Source organism: Lepidochelys kempii, chromosome 17 (genome assembly GCF_965140265.1).
Source record: "Lepidochelys kempii isolate rLepKem1 chromosome 17, rLepKem1.hap2, whole genome shotgun sequence".
Taxonomy (NCBI): domain Eukaryota; kingdom Metazoa; phylum Chordata; order Testudines; family Cheloniidae; genus Lepidochelys; species Lepidochelys kempii.
The window spans coordinates 10,662,163-10,681,712 of record NC_133272.1 but is presented as its reverse complement, the minus strand read 5'-3'; the positions used below and the strand labels follow the sequence as shown (position 1 = coordinate 10,681,712).

General features: G+C 42.6%; 1 protein-coding gene across 13 annotated transcripts in view; it reads right to left on the bottom strand.

The window, feature by feature from the left end:
* The window catches only part of RAP1GAP2 (RAP1 GTPase activating protein 2), a 265,418-nt gene that overhangs the window by 120,129 nt on the left and 125,739 nt on the right, over nucleotides 1-19,550 (bottom strand). Inside the window, exon 1 of one of the 13 annotated variants that reach the window (XM_073315713.1) lies at nucleotides 5,458-5,801. The exons of 11 other annotated variants lie outside the window; for them this stretch is intronic. In XM_073315713.1, the coding sequence (XP_073171814.1) occupies nucleotides 5,458-5,564 (107 nt within the window). In that variant the 5' untranslated portion in view covers nucleotides 5,565-5,801. Of the gene's footprint in view, nucleotides 1-5,457; nucleotides 5,802-19,550 lie in introns of those variants that run through there. One more of the 13 variants, XM_073315714.1, reaches the window with a different exon arrangement.

Genomic DNA, 19,550 nt, shown 5'->3' with positions numbered 1-19,550 from the left:
AATGGATCACACAGAACCAGATATTACGCCAAAGGTAACTTGAAAGTAGCTAACTTTTTCCTTCATATATATATACACACACACACAGAGGTACTGGAACTAGGGGTGCAGCCACACCCCCTGGCTTGAAGTGGTTTCCATCATACACTGGGTTTACAGTTTGGTTCAATGGCTCTCAGCACCCCCACTATAAAAACTGTTCTAGTACCCCTGTATTTACACACACACACACACACACACACAGTGCTCTACGTAGTAAATCCTTAAACTAAGGACGGCTTGCAGTCTTAACATGTGGCTAATGGTGGGAATAGATTCTTATTATTGACAGGTCTTGTTTTATAATCTAATATTAGAACCAGTAAAAAAAAAAATCAAACTTTCATAATTGTTAAGATGAAGCATTCACAGAATAATGGACAGTATGGCCGAAAGGGATCATTATGATCATCTAGTCCAGTGGCTCTCAATCTTTCCAGAGTACTGTACCCCTTTCAGGAGTCTGATTTGTCTTGTGTACCCCCAAGTTTCACCTTATTTAAAAACTACTTGTTTACAAAATGAGACATAAAAATACAAAAGTGGCACAGCGTGCTATTACTGAACAATTGCTGACTTTCTCATTTTGACCACATAATTATAAAATAAATCCATTGGAATATAAATATTGTACTTACATTTCAGAGTATAGTATATAGAGCACCATAAACAAGTCATTGGCTGTATGAAATTTTAGTTTGTACTGATTTCATTAGTGCTTTTTCATGTAGCCTGTTGTAAACCTAGGCAAGTATCTAGATGAGTTGATGTACCCCCTGGAAGGTCTCTGTGTACCCCCAGGGCTATGCGTACCCCTGGTTGAAAACCACTGATCTAATCTGAACCTCTGCATAACATAGGCCATGGATCCTCAACCAGTCACCCCTGCATTGAGCCAACATGAAATAAAGCATCTTTCAGAAAGACACCCAAGATGACCCTGGCCCCACTGAAGTTAATGGATTGATTTAAAGTCTTGACTTAAAGACTTGATTTAAAGATCAGTCTTGATTTAAAGACTTAGGGTAACAGAGAGTCAGTGGAGGGTAAAAGAAAGGTTGGAAGACCCAAAACTAAGTGGATGGATGTCATACACAATTATGTGATTAGCTGCGGAGTTTCTGAGAAACTCCTTCAAGACAGACTGGGATGGAGAAGGGCTTGAAGAGCCGACTCCACACGCATAAGAGATAGGCTAGATAGAAGAAGAAGGGGAGTTGACAGAAAATCTACCACATCCAGTGCTTAATTTGTGCCAGGACTTGCCAGGGCTGAGCCCCCGGGGCACCCCTAGGCTTGGCAGTTCGTAGCCCCAGCACCTCTGGGCTTGCTGCATCAGTTATGAAACTAAAAAAAAAATTGCTTGAGCCCCCGCACCTAATCAGTTGAACCCCGGCACCTCTTTCATTACAAATTGAGCACTGGCCACCTCCATTGCTAAACTATTTCAGTGGTTAATTACCCTCACTAAAATGTGTGCCTCGTTTCCAGTTTCCTAGTAAAAAAGAAAATCTAGGGCACAACGCTGGATTCTGGGGCACTGAGCAGAGGCAGGAGGAGTTTTGGATTCACAAAGAGGAATAGTAAGTAAATGTGCAAGTTGTTACTACACATTACTTGCCATTTACTTAGGATCAACAGTGACATCCAGGATGGTTTCCAAATGAACAGGACTGGTGTGGATTGACTAATGGATTGATTGTTTCAGGAAGGAAGGCAGTGGGAACAAAGTCAGCATAAACCTGGCTTACGGCAAGAAAGCTCAGTGAAGTCAATTTGCAGCACTATACTTTGGTGGGTTGCTAATAAGTACAGCGACACAGGTCACCAGGGAGTCAGCATCTGCTACCAAACCTGATGTACTTGCATACGGCTCATGTGGAGTGAAATTCAATGGCAAATGCAGAACAAAGACTGAACGTTTAAAAAAATACCTTCGCTTTAACACCACAACTGTATGGCACTGGAAACTTACATACATTTAAACAGTGTAGCTAGAGCATGTACACCGAAATACTTGCAGTCCCTCTCAAGAAACCAAACCATAGCAGATAAAAAAGCAGCCATGGGGGATCTTGTTCTTCCCTTGAGACTCCCGTTAGCCTCAGTGAGGGCTAAACTAGGCAAGAGTTTGTGCTAGACATGGTACTATAAAAGCAGGCATGCCTTTTATGGACCAGATTTTCAGAAGAGCTGAGAGACGCATCTTCAAGTGCCCAAAACCCACAGTTGAAGCCAGATTTCCTCAAAGTGCTCAGTTCCCATCTTTTTCCTGGGACATTTTGGGCCTGATGCTGTAGACAAAATTCTCATTGATTTCAGAGTGGGGTTTCAGTATCAACAGTTTGAGAACAGACCATTTGACATCACTTAACACCTGCTCAAGCATATTCTCTCGTCATTCACCAGTTTCCCAGTGGGTTGCAGCTTCACTTCTTGTAACCATCCCACCAAAAAAAAAAATCAACTTAATGATCAAACACAACATGCTGAAGGCCTGATCCTGCAAATACTTATGCAGGTGAATGACTTTATTCACTTGTGCCTGATCCAGCTCCCATTAAATTCAATGGGAGCCTTTACCGATTTCAGTGGGAGCCGGACCGGGCCCTTAGGTAGCCCCATTGTGCTTAATTCACTTACACTGAACTGTGCAGTCTCTGAGTCCATGTAAGGATTAAGATTGTTTACCACATTTTTTAAAAAACAGTAAAGGGTTGGATTTTGAAAAGAGCTCAGTACCCAGCAGCTCCTATTTAAACACTTATTATTTATTTGCATTACAGTAGCCCGTAAAGGCCAGGGTACCACGTGGCCATAGAACAAAGCTGACATCTACACTCAAGTGGGAGGGGTAATTTCCAGCTCAGCCAGACGCACGTGCGCTAGGTTTGATTGAGCTCGACCTGCAGCCGCTGTGGCAAAGACAGCGGGACGGACTATCTACCTCAAGTAATTCCCTGCCCTGGACCCTACGTGTGTATTCAGCTGGCCGGCCTCTATTTGTAGCGTACTAGCTCAATCAGAGCCACAACAACTGCTTTTCTGCATCTCCAGTAGATTAAAAAGCCAGGGTCGGTGTTAGGGGGTAGCAAGCAGGGCAATTGCCCAGAGCCCCACACCACAGGGGACCCCGCAAAGCTAAGTTGCTCGGGCTTCGGCTTTCAGCCCTGGATGGCTGGGCTCGGGCTTTGGCTTTTTGCCCTTTGCCCCAGCGAGTCTAATGCCAGCCCTGCTCTCTGGTTTGTTTTGACGGACCCTCTGAAACCTGCTCATGGCTCCCCAGGAGTCCCCGGACCCCTGGCTGAGACAATCCCTGCCCAAAAGAGCTTACAATCCAAGCATAAGATTATACACAACAGGTGGGGAGAGTGCAAGGTGACAGTGGGACAATACTAGTCGGCACGGCTGCCTAGCCATGGTCAATTTTTTTTAATCATGACAGAGGGATTTGAAAGGGGACACTGAGGTGGCTTTGGAGATGTTTCTGGGGAGCTCCTCCCATGCACAAGGAGTAGTACTCAACATACTGAACTCTTCTGAAAATCTGGCCCTAAATGGCCAAGAGACTATTATTATTTGCTAATTGCTTGGTACTGTACAAGAGTAAAGATTGCTTTTACCCCACTGGATTGCTACGGGAGACACTCAGCAACCTTTATGCGATTCCTCTTATGGAAGCATCCTTTAGAATTTAATCAGGATTAAAAGGAAAGGGTTGTATAAGAATGTAATCGAGTTGTAAACAATAACCCTCAAACCCTACAGGATTTACTGGAGAATGACATATTTTTAGAAGCTGTTTTTTAACCAGACCACAGCCGGGATAGAACCCTCTATTACATTCCATAGGATGGTTTTAAGAAACCCACCTGCAGAAAGCGGATTGCTCTCTATTTAATTCTACAGGACTATTCCATAAGGTTCTGTAGGAGCCCATTGCTATTGTTACAGTACCAAAAAGTGTGCAGGGAGTCTCAAAGAGAAAAGAATGCTCTAAAAAAGTTACAATCTGTGATCCCATCCCTGCAAGCACTGACTACGGGGAGAACTCCTCCAGACTTCCTTACTCTGCCCAGCGGCACAGAATGCAGCTGTGAGCCCCAGTTTTAGATGTGATGAGTGCAGATGCTAAAACAGGAGGGAGGGGTTACAGTGAAGAAAAAGAAGCACCACGGCAATAAGATGACTCAGGTCAAGTGTGAGCACAATTTGGTAATTTCCAGATCAGGTAGAGGCCCCAAGAACACCAAGTCACATATGTCTTAACTATTGTTTTTAATGGTATAACCAGCGACGCCTCCAGGACTGGGGGAAAAAAAAAAACATTCGGCAATACATAGCGTCTCCCTTAAAATCCACAAAAGCAAAACTCTGTCCCTAAGTCAACCTGCTGCCTATTGTCTCTGAGGCACCACATTGCAGGAATGTTCAAAGTGAAACGTTACTCAGAGCAGGTAGGGACGCTGGGGTGAGCCCAGCCTGATCTCTGGGTTGCTCTGCTTTTGTGGATTTGTCAGATTATCATGTTTTTAAAATGTAGTTTTGAGTGATTCCATTCTGCCTTCCTATATTTTTCTATATGAAAATTTTTAAAAAAGTTTAAATACCGCTATGAAGATTACTAAATTGAAGCGATAATGGTCTGCTCTCCACTTTAGACTAAAAATTATATACACTGCATAAATTTAAGTGCACATATTATTTTAACAAGAAAGTTGCCAGAACAAACTGCATAAGGAGACAGAGCTCTCTGAATAAAGACATAAGTAAATCAAATCATTGTAAACCTTTGAAGAGAATAGAAATTCCCATTAACATCCCAAAAAGTCAGCAACTGTATCTATCAGATGACAGCTAACACACCATTCAAAACACACTGTTTCCCCAAACCACAAAGTTGAACACAAAGTACAGTCCACAGCTTAGTCAACGAATCTGAAAACCATTTGCTAACTGTTTTTCAGGAAAGAGACAAAGCCGTTAATCTGAGTCAAATCAGTTCTACAAAACACTGCAATCCCGGGAAGAATACAGTCTGTCCTGGCTTTATACCATAAAAAAATGTTTAGGGTCAATAGGTAAACTTAGAGGGGCTGAAGCAGTCTCATCTCTCTCTCTTTCTCTAAATATACACACACATAAATCTTTAACCGTTAGGAAAGGGTTTTGAGCACATAGGTGTTACCACCATGTCTATTGTTTTGCTTTGGAATAGTATTGTCAGCACATACAAATATACATTCCCATAAGAATATAATCTATAAAATACAATCATGGATACAATATAGACAGACTGCGGGCTCCACAATTCCCCCTCCTTCCCCAGATTTCAGCTAACGTTTCAATACCGTAGTGGCAATGACTGTTCTTTTTCTTGAATCAAGAGAGAAAAGACTGAATAAACTCGTGCTTTACCTTTTTTCTTTATTTTGCTTTCTGGATTTGTGCAACAACCCTATAAGGACAACAGCTGCTCGGATCCCTGCCCTTTTAGAATGCATCCTGTCAGCCGGTTGTGACATAGTTAAGGTGACACTTCCACAGGCTCTGCTGCCAATATCCCCAACCCTTGGCAAGAGACCTGCTTTAAAAAGTGCAAACCTCCCTCCCCTCACTAGCACGCACACTTCTCTCCCTCTCCCCTCTGCCTTGTTACTCCTGCCTCATAGGTAAAGCTCTTGCCTGAATCAGGTGATTTCTCTTACTCTAGCGACCTTCAAGTCACCTGCCTCCCCTTCCTAGCTGACTACAGCCTCTGATTCTGCTGCTGCTCTTCTGCTCCGGGTTGCTAAGCTGCCAGCACACAGAAGGGTGGCATTTCCAAGTCAATTAAATCACTTAAAACTGTACCAGCTTCAGATGTGGTCATCGGCTCTTGACTATCTGTCATGCCTGCGTTCAGCCATCAACCACAATCCACCCCCCACCCATATCTCCGAAAGAACCGAAGTTGGGGCTTCTCTTCGACGTTTTAGAGTGAGCATTAAACCAAAGCAGATGCAGAAGTAACATACTGAGCATTTTCATCCAGCCCTGTAATTTGCTGGATGATACCTGCAAGCAAACTGAACGGAACTGCGTGGAGCTGGGACCCACACACAGAGGAAAGCTTTCAGGTTTTCTCCTCTGCTATTGCTTGTTACAATTTTTCTGAACAAAGAGGATATTTTTGTGTGTGTGAGAGTGCACAGTGTGTGTTTTATGAAGGCAGAGGGCATTCAAAGCATCATTGATTTTATGCTGGGGAAACAAAGATTACTAAAAGGTGGGTGTAATTAATTACCTTTTTTTTGTCATTTTTTTACTAGAAAACAAAACCCAAATCTACAGTCTAAACAAAACTAAGTTTCCATGGGGTTTTGGATCTATTGACACAGTGGTTGTCAATTCACTGCACCAGCTTTAACCAATGGCTTTTGGACTAAATGTAAAGGATCTCTTACCCCCCCCCCCCACCCCCAAATGTCATTTCCTGATTGCTGCTGGGGATTAGATGAATTTTAAGAACATTAAAATGCACAAGGATTTTATTTTTAATGGTTGGGATCTAATGTTGCAACTAAAATAACTCCATGAATCACACACTGAAGATTTTCACACACTGAAAATACCTTGTACAGTTAAGGGTAAAATTCAGATTGTATAAGAACCTCAATATGGTCAACTTAATTACAGCATCCTTAAAACTGAAAAGGAAGAATTGGGTTTTTTTACATTACAAAGTGTATTTTCAAGACATTAAATCTTTTATGTACTGGGACAGACCCGCAGCTGAATTAAGTTGGCATAATGCCAGAATCTAGCTCATTGTGTTGTGTTTAAAATATGCCACATGAATAAATTTTCTACTTTGTCTAGAAGTCTACTGAACCACATCTGTTAACAGGTGCCGGAAAACGTAGCCCCACTAGTCTTCTACATACAGTCCATGTTATATTCCTTGCTGCAGTTTTTTTATTAAGTAGACTGTAAATGATCTACCCCAGAGCATAAGCATCAACACCTTTCCCTTTCAAAGTATGTTACCATGGAGATAAAACAAGCAGGTCTCTTCTCTCCTCCCTCCCTACCACTTCCATCCTCCCATATCACTTACCATTCGTGCTGGTTTAATTCTCACATTAGAAATAAACACAGGATCAGTTAAATCACTTGGAACGCGTTAATTGCAAGAGGAACTAAAACCCAGTCCTTTGGTTTAAGGCATGTACCGTAAGATAGCAGGCAGGCAAAAATTCTAACCTCCTGAAAGACTAAAATATAAGCATCTGGCCAAAGACAGCAATAGTTCTGTATCTCTTTTCCTTCAGAGACAGTATCTTAGTTATAATAACCCTATTAGATCATCTAGTCCACCCCTGCCCTGACGGTGTAAAACTAATCCCTGTGGTGTAGAACTGTTCCCTATGGTATACTTTCTAAGTCTTTATCCAGTCTAGTCTTAATGCATGAAGAGTAGGAACACTTTGTTAACAATAGGGAATCAGAGCTGAAGTGTATGCTCTCATTGGACACTAAGAGCTTGTCTTATTTCCCCAGGTTCTTATGGGCAAGGACAATGGCTGCCTACACTGGTGTTCTTCCCCTAAAGAATTCCCAAATCCCAAAGCCACGCATAGACTGCCAGACAGAGTTTGAGCAGTGATATCTCTGTTTGAATGTGGAGGTCAGGAATGGGCACTGGAGAGTCTCTTTTCTTTACTAAGGAGATATGTGGGAGGATGGACAAATTTATGCCAGTATCAGTCAACAAATGAGTTCTTTCTGTGTTATTTTGCCACAAAGAGTCAGTCTCCGCCAGCAACTAGTTCATCAGAGCAGTTTGGGAAATTGGTGGTGCAAATGCGTCACCCCAGTAGACCCCATACTATGGGCCTCTTGAAGCCAGTTGCCTTCACATCCCCAAGTGCTGAGGAACGTGTGCACCCTAGCAAAATAGGACAAAGGCTCATATTGGAGTTTTCAGTGAAAAGACAAGGACACTTCCTTCCAATCCTCAGATCTTCAGAAACAACCCTTACCCCAGAATAGAGGAATAAACAGGGGGAAGCCAGCAATAAACTCTAATAATTGCCCTGTGACACTAGAGTCTTGACAGGGACATGAGGCTGAAATATGATCCTAAGCTACCTAGGAACCCTCTAAGAGGGGGAGTCAATCATTAACAGACCAGAGGGTTTTTCCTGGCAAAGTCCACAAGAAATATGTTTGCTCAGGATCAAATAGGCTTCAAAAAGGAACACACAAAATCTGATGCAGAAAAGTAGGCTTTTTTTAAACCTGTCTTCTGTGCCTGGATACATCTCAGCAGCCGTTCAAGGACAGCTCATCCATGTGAACATGTGACCCTTGCTACACTGAGCCCAGATTGAGCTTCTGATTAAGCGATGGATGCACCTGGCCACCTCTACACAATTTTAGCTTCTGCACTCAGTTTTTCGCACAGGCCGAGAACGTTTAAAGCAGTGGAGTACGCGTCTCTTGCTCCTCTGAACTGGCTTCGCCACCATCTATTTTCCTCCAACACTCTTCAGACCACTACTTTGACTCCGTCTCCCAGTGCTGTGTAAAATGGAGTTGGCAATTCCACTGTGGGTGGATTGTATTCAGTGAAGGAGATCATGCTTTATGTCTACAACCACTAGCCACCCACAGGAACATACACGTCAATACTCTAGTCATGGTCCCCAAACACTATGGCTTATGATACTGCTGCTTCTCTGGTTAGGGCCACTCTGTTATGAGCAGAAATTCATTCCAGCATAATGGAACAGCAGTCACCTCTAGTGTGGGACATCTATTTTGCACAATTTTATAAAAGTCACATGGATATTATGAGTGCAACCATAGGAGGAGGGCATGGAAGGAAACAGATATGCCCCATCCTTATACATACACACCACAAATATTTATTACCCTGATATGCTCCTTATTGTGTCTGCAGCTCTCCCATATTTAGTTATCCAAAAATCATCCTCATCCAAAAGTACCATGCTTAAGGTTGCCTGTATAACCTTAACTCTGCCCTCTTGCATACACACATTTTGTTAGTCTTCAGTTACATGATCACATTTTTATTTCCACAGAGCATCCCCAAAAAGAACATAAAATTCATCTTTGTTATAATGAATTCCTGTCCCTCAGCCTCTGTTTAGTCAGACAGCTAACTCTATAAAGGAGATGTGTTCATCAGTGCCCTGAACTTATTTTAACCCTAGAACAAAGTAGCCATGTAATGGTATTTCCACCTCACTTGTACAAAGATTTATGCCTGAGTGTAACTGTATGTCTGTGTGCAGTCCCACTGAAGTCAATGGTAAACATGTGTGTAAAAGTCTTTGCAAGATCATGGTCTAAAGGGACTGATTCAAAACCCATTGAAGTCCATGAGAAAATTTCAACAAGTTTTGGATCAGGCGCTACAAAGATGAAGTAGTGGGGCAAAGGTCGTTCAGAACCGATGACTTCAAATAGCTACTGAGGACACATTCATTTAAATTCACATACATCGGGATAGGGAAAATACAGAGACCCCGCCCGCCCCACTGAAAAACCAGCCCTGTTACAAGCTGGAACGACTAATATTTCTTCAAAGCAGGCGTCACAATGCAACATGACACCATGGCAGCTCGTGAAACTTGGGCAAGTGAGGAGGGGAAAATATAATAAACCCTGATGCCATCTTAATCATCATTTACTGCAGAAAGCACTTAGCTTCCACTCTGAAGCCTTTTAATCAAGCTTTTGTTGGTCCAACTAATCCCTTTGTTCTTGCTGAAAATATCTGGCTGCTCCCTTTCACAGGAAGCATCAGAGCCTGATGAATTTCTGAGAGGCAGTCGCAAAAAAAAAAAAAAAAAAAAAAATTAGAGCCCATTTTCATGCCAAATTATATCAGTTCTCTGGCACCTCGTTAGTTTTCACGGGGTGGGGGACAGGAGTTGGATTTTAAGCCTTTTACCGCTCTCTCTAAACAGGCAGCTTTGAATTTCATTGAGTCTCTCCCTCCGGAGCCAATTTTCCCCCCACCCTCCCACGTGCACTCACAGAGACAAGTTAAGTATCAATCTTCTCATGTTTTATGCTGAAGTGGCTTTGTATTGATTTCTGAAGATGTTCATTTCTCTCATGTTTGGAAACGGAGATTCACTTAGGTAGATACACTTAGCTAATATTTTCCTTTCCACCTACATGTGACAAACGTGTCTCTTCTCTAATCAATTTATTTGGGGCTTAATTTTCAGCCTATTTGTAATTTATATGATCAAATGCAGCTAGAATGACACTTTGGAGGAAGGCTGGGCTTCTGGTGAAGGCACTGGACTAGAACACAGGAGATCTGGGTTCAGCCTCCATCTCTGGCACCGACTCCCCGTGATGCCTCGGGGAAGTCACTTAGCATATGTCTTCGCAGCTTTCGGAGGTGTGATTGCAGCATGTACAGCCATACCCAAGCCAGCTTTAATCTAGCTAGCTCAGGTACCAATAGCACGGGCCAGCTGCCTGAGTACATACCCAGTTGGGCTTGTACTTAAGGTGACTAGCCCGTGCCGCTGTGGGTTTACTGCTATTGGTACCCACACTAGCCAGACGAACGCTAGTTCAGGGTATGTCTATATGTGCTGAGAACATAGCTCCAATTGCAGGGTGGACATACCCTCAAGCTCTGCCTCGGTTGCCCCTGTGTAAAATGCATGTAACAACACTTCCACTCTTTGACTGCTTTTATCTATTTAGATGGTAAGATCTTTGGAGCAGGGGCTGTCTCTTACTAGGTGCATGTGCAGCACCTAAAAAGTCCAGGAACCCTGATCTCATTTGGGCTACAACCACTCAAGGCACTACCGTAACGGAAACAACAGAAAATAATACAATACTGCTTTGGTAAGAAACAACCCCCTCGTCCAATGGTTTCTCCTGTTGCAGCTCAGACATTAGGTCTGTGAAAGTGTTTGTAGCAAGGGAGGGGAAAGGGAGTAAGTGGGTTTTTCCTCTTCCTGGGGACGTTTTTAAACAATGCACCATTTAGTGGGGATGCCAAGGGCAAGAAATATTTGCTCTTCTTTAGTAGCCAGGGTATTTTAGAGCCAAAAAAGCACCTCAGACAGCAAAAATCTGGCCATATGCAAAGAGGAAAGATTATCTTTGCTGGATGGAAGGAAATGCATCCTCTCCAACCAGCCCCTCAAGCCCCTTTCAGTCTGAACAGTGGGCTGTTCAACACATCTCATTTGGAAGATGCAAGCACTTCTTGGGTTTTGAAGAGGTAGAAGTTTCATCAGCCAGGATAAGTGGCAACTCTCATACAGCAGGCGATCATATTCATATCACAAGGAGTGCTAGTTTTAACAGAGGCCAAGCCAGCAAATATAAGAGCAGACATCTTGAGGATATGTCCTTGTATCCTTAGCCGGAGGCTAAAACATTAAACAGAGAAAAGAACCAGCAGAGAGTCAACACAGACTCTGGTTGTAGCAGAAAGTGAACAGGACCACAGCAAGGCAACGGCCCAGGGGCTTTGCTTCATTTCTTCAGAATGGCCGTTTATTTATTCTGTCACACAATAAATAGCATTTCACCTTAGCTGAAACTGATGCATTAAGCATGTGAGGCAGGTAACTGTTGGGAAGGCCAGGCTGGGGAGTCCACTATTATAGCTCATACACAAAGACAACATTTTATCTGGGGGGATTTTGGTCACAAGAGCCCCTCTTTGGTTGTGCAAATGGGTACGTACCACAGGAAGATGAGCGGTTATTTTTTGTTTGCTGCAGTCTGATGAAAGCCCTCTAGGGAAGCTAGGTAAAGTAAGTTATGAAAGCCTGGAGGATGAGTAGCAGAGGGCAGGCAGTCTTATCCTTTGCTGAAGTATCCACATCATTTTCTGTTTCTGCTCTCTTTCCCAGTAGAGGCTCATTGCGCTCCTCTATAACGCACACTCTCATCTCATGCTCATTGTGAGTCATCTTCCCAAAGAAATGGCACATCATGCACACCGAGCAATGATTTCTGCTTGACAAACAGACTGTGAAATGGACTACTGGATTCACAAAGGAAAGCAGGTGCATAAAAGAGAATGTGTGTCAGGCTGCAGATGGCTCTAAAATACAAGCCACGTGCACATTCTGGCATCGGGCATATCAGACAGAAACATGGGGGGGAAGACTCCGCTTACAGAAGCTCTCTGCATGGGGTTCCTCTCTGCTTGAAAGATTATTCCATACACCCCCGACCCCCATCTCCTGTAGTAACTTCCTCCCAGGGAAGCAGTAAGAGCTGTTGGCTACAGCATCCCATGTGACACATTGCCATGAAGGACAGTCTCCCTCATTTCTTCAGTAGAACATTCCACACAGTGCCAAAATTAAAACTAACCCTCTCCCCCATAAAAACCACTTCTATAGGCATGAAACTTCCCCTGTGCAGGGGAACATATCAAGGCCTTATGCTCCAATTAAATGCCACTTAAACCCTCAAAATAAGTGGTGCATAGGCCTTGGTGCTGTGACCCTGCAGGGAGGAGGAATTTTCGCCATAGAGCCTTAGATATTAGGACCAGTGTTATGAGTGATTTAATGTTGGCTGGCCAGCAGGGTTATCCTACCCATCCACCATGGGCATAAGAAGAGAATTTATTTAAACATAGCCAAAGGACAGCACGTCTCACAGAGCAGCAGCCGTTTCTTGAGACTGCATCTTGGTCCTAGCACAGAGCATGAGCCCAAGGGCCAGATTTACAAAGGTATTTAGACACCTAAAGATGCAGATAGGTGCTTTTGTATATCCAACTAGGCACCTAAGTGCCTAACTCACCTACCCAATACCTTTGTAAATCTGGTTATATGGGGAAACTATAAACCTTCCAGCCTGGTATTTTGGAAAGTGGTACCGACTGAGCCATACTATAAAGCAAAGCATTGTTAACTATGTTTCTTCCCCTTGTAAACTGGAGAAAATAAAGGGAGCATTTTTGTATGTCGCACCATTGGTTTTTCAATCCTGCTATCGCTTGTAGTTGGGAATTTTCTGACCTTTTTTTTTTTGGCGAAAAATATCAATTCATCAAAACCAAAACTGTTTGTGAACAAGGATGGTGTTCAATGAATTTCCTGACTCAACAAAAAAATTATGAAAAACATTTTGAAAATGTTGCAACCATACTTTTCAACATTTTCAAAAAAAAACCAAAAAATCTAGTTTTCCCATTCAAAACAACTTGTTTCAGAACTTACACTAATAGGAGAAAAGGGTAAAAATCAAAGCAAAACACTTCGAAATTATTAAAACAAAATGTTTTGATTGACCCCAAAACCTTGTTTAAATCAGTTTTCGGTTCATGAATATTTAAGATTTTGACTTTGTCCCAGTTCAAGGGGGGAAAATTTTCAAACTCTCAGAAATGATCACAGAATGGCAAAACCATTTCCTGCCCAGCTATACCTGTAGTGTATCTACTAATGTTTATAAGTCATAGATTTACATATGTGCCTAGAATTTCCATTGCCATGCCAAAGTGGCTCCCTCTTGTATGAAGGATGAAAAACATTTCAGCCTTTGGCAGGAGTTCAAGGCACAGTTTAATTGTGCCTTTCCTTCAAGCTCTCTAGTCCTAATGTTGCATTATCACTCGCTAATGCCACAGTGGTACAGTATGTACATGTAAGACCTCTGTTAGAACACTTTGAGCAACGCTTAAGCTTGCCTATCAGGAATTTCCAGCCTGGTGATGGTCAAGAGGAAATCGTTCTGGACAGCATTCTAATGTTTGGAAGGGAAGGGATGGTGTTACTTTAGTCACCCTGACAATATTAGAAAGTCTTAACTAATCTTGAGAAATGGAAGATCAGAGGAATATTGTCAAGAGTGCTTCCATTTATATAGCATTGTGCCTTGTCAGGGTTCCTTCCCCACTCTGAACTCTAGGGTACAGATGTGGGGACCCGCATGAAAGACCCCCTAAGCTTATTCTTACCAGCTTAGGTTAAAAATTTCCCCAAGGTACAAACTTTGCCTTGTCCTTGAACAGTATGCTGCCACCACCACACATTTTAAACAAAGAACAGGGAAAGAGACCACTTGGAGACATCTTCCTCCAAAATATGCCCCCCAAGCCCTACACCCCCTTTCCTGGGAAGACTTGAGAATAATATCCTAACCAATCGGTTACAAAATCATCAAAGACCCAAACCCCTGGATCTTGGAACAATGGAAAAATCAGTCAGGTTCTTAAAAGAAGGATTTTATTAATAAAAAGAAAGGTAAAAATCATCTCTGTAAAATCAGGATGGAAAATACTTTATAGGGTATTCAGATTCAAAACACAGAGGATCCCCCTCTGGGCAAAACCTGAAAGTTACAGAAAACAGGAATAAACCTCCCTCTTAACACAGGGAAAATTCACATAAAACAAAAGATAAACTAATCCGCCTTGCCTGGCTTACCTATACTGGTTGCAATATTGGAGACTTAGATTAGGATGGGTTGCAGAAGCTGGATTTCTGTCTGGCCTCTCTCAGTCCCAAGAGAGAACCATCACGTAAACAAAGAGCACAACAAAAGCCTCCCCACCCCACCCCACCAGATTTGAAAATATCTTGTCCCCATATTGGTCCTTTGGGTCAGGTGCCAGCCAGGTTAGCTGAGCTTCTTAACCTTTTACAGGTAACAGGATGTTGCCTCTGGCCAGGAGGGATTTTGTAGCACTGTCTAGAGAAAGGTGTTTACCCTTCCCTTTATATTTATGATGCGCCTTATGAACTGGATTTTCCCATTTCCTTTCCCTCGTCCTTGATTAATAGTCACTCTACTAGTGAGCAAAATGATTTCCTTGCCATGGGTTGACTGCAGGATAAATGTGGCAATGAATGCAAAGGAGAACACAACTTCATCTGTTTGAGGACCTGATCAAAGGAGAAAAGAATCCCACTGATGACAATAGCCATTGAATCAAAGCCTGCAAGAAGGTCTCAATCTTGATATAATGTCAATGGAACCAGCACAAATGTATCATGATTTTGAAACATCATGGCTCACTGGAATCCATGGAGGATGTATTAATATCATCCAAGAATACACGAGAAAGATAGTATGAAAAGCATCCCCCATGCATTCAGCTATGACAAGTCCGAGCCCAATGCCAGCACTGACCAAATTTGCATTGTGCTAAAGAACGTCAGTTCCAACCTGCAGCAAAGCGGCTGATCCATTGCCGAGTCCGCCAACTGTGCTAGATCTTGCCAGATTCTGCAGCGCTCTTGTACTGTGACCCACTAGGGGCTTCACTGAACGTACTGGACTCTTTTCCCTTTTGTTTTTCAACTGAGTTCGGATCTCCAAAACTAAAAAGCTAGAAAAAAAACGCTACTGGGCCAGATTCCCCAACAAGGATTGTATCCAATAAAATGGTATGAAGTATGATCCAGTGGGTAGCACAATAAGCAGGGGCTTGGGAGACCTGGTAGTTTCTATTCCCTACTCTGCCAGATCCTGGTGGGTGACCCTGAGCAAATCACTTTGCTTCTCAGTGCCTCAGTTTCCCCATCTGTAAAATGGGGCTCAAAATACTTCCCTGCTTTGTAAAGAACATTGAGATCTACACAGTGCTTGAGACAATGCTTTGCATGGCCCGGGGGTGGGGACCACTAGCCCAGAGCCCATTTACCAACAGTTGTATAGATGCACAAAAAAGAAACAATGGCATAACCTTAGCCCTCGAACAGAGCCAGTCTATGCACTAAAATGTATCTCCCATAAGAGAGCAGCCTTGTGTATTGTTTTACAATATTATCTTTTTAATGATTAAATGACCTTTGAGGAAATGTGGCTGCAATTGCTGCATGAAAAGTAAACATCTGTTAAAACTGCCCTGACATTTATGTTTCGGAGAAAACAGTTTTGCAGCTAAAAAACCATTTTAATTAAGAGGGGTTAAGGAGAACTCGTTTTAGGTTTGGACCATTATGTGCCATTATAAAAATATCATTCGTATGCCAAGCTCATTTATGCAGAGCTTGGCATTTTCTTTAGTGCTGCTCTTTCCTAAGAAAGAGATACTGAGAAATGCCACTTTGTGACAAAGTCAGATCAAAACTTCATTCTTGGTATTACCGAAGCACCCATCAAAGACTGATTTTCATTTATTTCTATGTAAGCCATACAATGCATAGAATAATATAGGTCTGGTTTTCCAGGGTTTGCACTGGGTATAATTATTTACATTCTGATCTAGCAGTGTTCTGTGCTCACTTCAGACAGGTGGAAATAATTATACAAGGTCAAGGCAACAGAAAAACCAGGCCCTTCGATACTGCAGTCTCAGACTGACTTGCATGTTTCACATAGTGCCTGACCCTCCAAATACTTATGCATGGGGAGTGGAATTTTTCAAGTGAGCTTAAGGGAATGAGAACCCACATCCCTTTGAATTGGGTGCCTAACTCTCCTACATTGAATCTTTACTAGGATAGAAGACGTGTTTACCTCAAGTTAGCTAACATGGTGTAAAAACCAATGAAAACAAAGCACCTTGTAGCTTTCCCATGAGCTAGCATGTCAAGTTGAAGACTCTGGGGAGACTAGGTTTTACTGTGATCTGCTAACCTGTGCCCATATCTAGATTAGAATATGAATTTAATTCACATACTTCAAGCCTAAAATGTACTGGCTTGTTTGCAGAGCTGTATGAAAGTGAGGAAAGGTTTTAGGGAAATATTCATATTGCCAATATTCATATTCAATAGCCATATTTCCCACATATATTTGTTTGACTGCGCAATCATGATTTGCACAAAAATGCCACAAATGATGCATGCACAACAATTCAGGAATAAGATTTGTTCTGTGTTTGCACAGTACCTAACACAATGAAGTTCTGGTTTATGAATGGCGCTCTTAGGTTGTACCCAAATAATAAATAACAGTAAGCTTAGAAGTCATTACTGACAATTCGTCCCACATGGTTTTAAATGCCCATCTCCAGAGCTTTGCTGGTTAACAAAAATAAAAACACGATTCAGTTGTTTTCTTAATATGAGGTCGTTTATAAAAACACATCAAATGTAGAGGAGCGACTATAAATTTTACACTGCGTAAATCTGTTAAACTGTAAAGCAAATATTTTTATGGCTGAAATCTTGCAGCTCAAGACATACTAGCCCATGATTTGCTTCCATGTGGACCATAAAATGCACAAATTTAGTATGTCAGATTTTATTCCTCTGTGAAACTGTGGAAGACCAATGGCATAAGCCACCAAAAAGCTTAACATTTCATCACTTTATTATATTGCTTTGAAAATCAAATTTGAGACAAAAAATCCAATTGACCACTTTCATATGATAGGTCTAAGATCATGGAATAGCAATCTCCAGGGAGGGGGTTTGTGAACAGGTGTCAGGGAGTCACAGTCATCAAGCTCTCATCATATTATTAAATGGAACCAGGGTCACAGCAAGGTCCCAGCTGAGCTGGAAGGGGGACAAGACACAGAAAAAGGGGTCCAGCTATGCAAAATGAAGAGAACTGTTCATCTAAAGCAAGTTGGGTGGTTCTGAACATCCTTCATTCGACAGGAGAGGAGACCCACTAAATAAAGATGAGACAACCTCGGTGTTTTGGTTTGCATGGGCTCAAGGGAACGTTTTGTGCATCATTTTGGCTTGAGTTCACAAACCCTGAGTCCAGGGGAAATCTTTGCATCAAGAATACATGCAAAACCCACAAGTTATTCTTGACTGGGATAGGAGCCCCAGGTTCACTCAAAACTAGCCTCACTCTTGCCCAAACTTAGCAACATTGTTTGTCAAACCTTCTTGCAAATGATAGGAGGTCTATGCTTTCTTTCGAAGCATCTAGCAGCGGCCTCCATTCAAGAAAGGATGGTTTTGTGGTTAAGGCCCTGAACTGGGACTCGGGAGATCTGAGTTTAGTTCTTCACTCTGCCACCGATTCCCTGTGTGACCTTGGGCAATCACTTAGTCTCTCTGTGCTGCAGTTTCCTTTCTAGTAAAAAGGGGATAACAATACTTCCCTACCTCACAGGAAGTTAGGAGGACGTAGGCAGTAATGACTATGAGGTACTCATACACTCTGATAATGAGGGCCAGATGTGTACTCGGTAGATAGAAATAAGAGGATAAACTAGGCAGACCAGTGGTCAGTTTCAATAGCTCTGTTCCTGTCCCAAAGCCATTGGGCAATATTCAAACTTGCTACGAAGCACTACATTCATGTTCCAGGGCTGAATCAGACCCATTGGTCTAATCTCTTTGGTACCATTCCCGAGCTTCCTAGGAAACAAATGGGGAGAGAGATCAAAGTTGCTACAAAAAGGACAAAAATCTTTATGAACAACAACAACTGACCTTTTGTTTTGCAACAAAGCCAAAGCTCAGTCAGTGGGTTGCCACTGCTGCTGAAAACAGAACAGGACTGCGTGTGAGTGCCTGTCATGTCTGAAGATCGACAAATACTTGAGATAAGCCATCCTTAATTGCTGTGAAACAGACAGAATAGATGAACAGATAATGACCTGGGCTGTAATGTGTGCACCCATTGTGTGGTTAGAGAGGCTTAAAAAGAGACTCCGCAGTATGTTTTGATTAATCACGAAGAAAGAATAACCAGAGGTTGAGAATGGGCACAACACTGCTATTGGATTTACCGTATATCTTTGTTTAGAAGCCACGGTTTCTATTAGAATATACTTCTTTCAATGTATTACTTGGCTTTCCCGCTCTTCCCCCACCCCCCCAGTCAATTTTCATGGCAAGGTGAGGCTAATGTAATCAATGAGGATGATTACTAACAAAGGACAGCTTCTAAACCAATTGGATCAGGTTTTCTTAAAAGATGGAGCCACAAGCAGTAGAATGAGCCCTGAGCGGTTTAAAAAAATCAGCTTTTTACCCTGGAAAAGGAATCACACCTCAGCACTGCACTCATCTAACACTTGGCTTGCACTGAGATTCTCTCCTATGATACGGCCCCTTTGTGCCAGTCAGCTGGTAGCACAGAGTCTCTAAATGCTGATGGATCCAGCCAGCTGGCAGTCGCCCTGGAGTGGGAAAGTCCCAAGGTAAAGAGGTGACATAGCTAGTTCAAATGCCAAACCCCTTCTTCCTTCCCTTCATACCCCCTGTATAGGGTACATGGCCAGGAGAAAGGGGATGTGGGTAGAGTTTTGCTGCACTCCAGCACTCCCCAGCTGATGCAGTGGCCCTATTGGGTCATACCTACCTAGTAAAGTTTAGAGCAACCCCGAGGCTGACCCAGATTGTGTCAGGGACAGTATCAGCATAGAACTGGGCTTTGGATCAGGGAGCTGCGATCAGCACCTTTGTGGGCTCCCACTAGCTACACCGAGTACATACTGTGTGCAGCTGAAAACCTAGCCCGGGTGTGTACACTCTTTTTGCCTAATTCTGAACCCACACAGCATGGTGGATTCAAAAGCTTGACTTAAATTTTTTGGGTTCACATCTCACTTGGGACTGCCACAGGACCAGAAT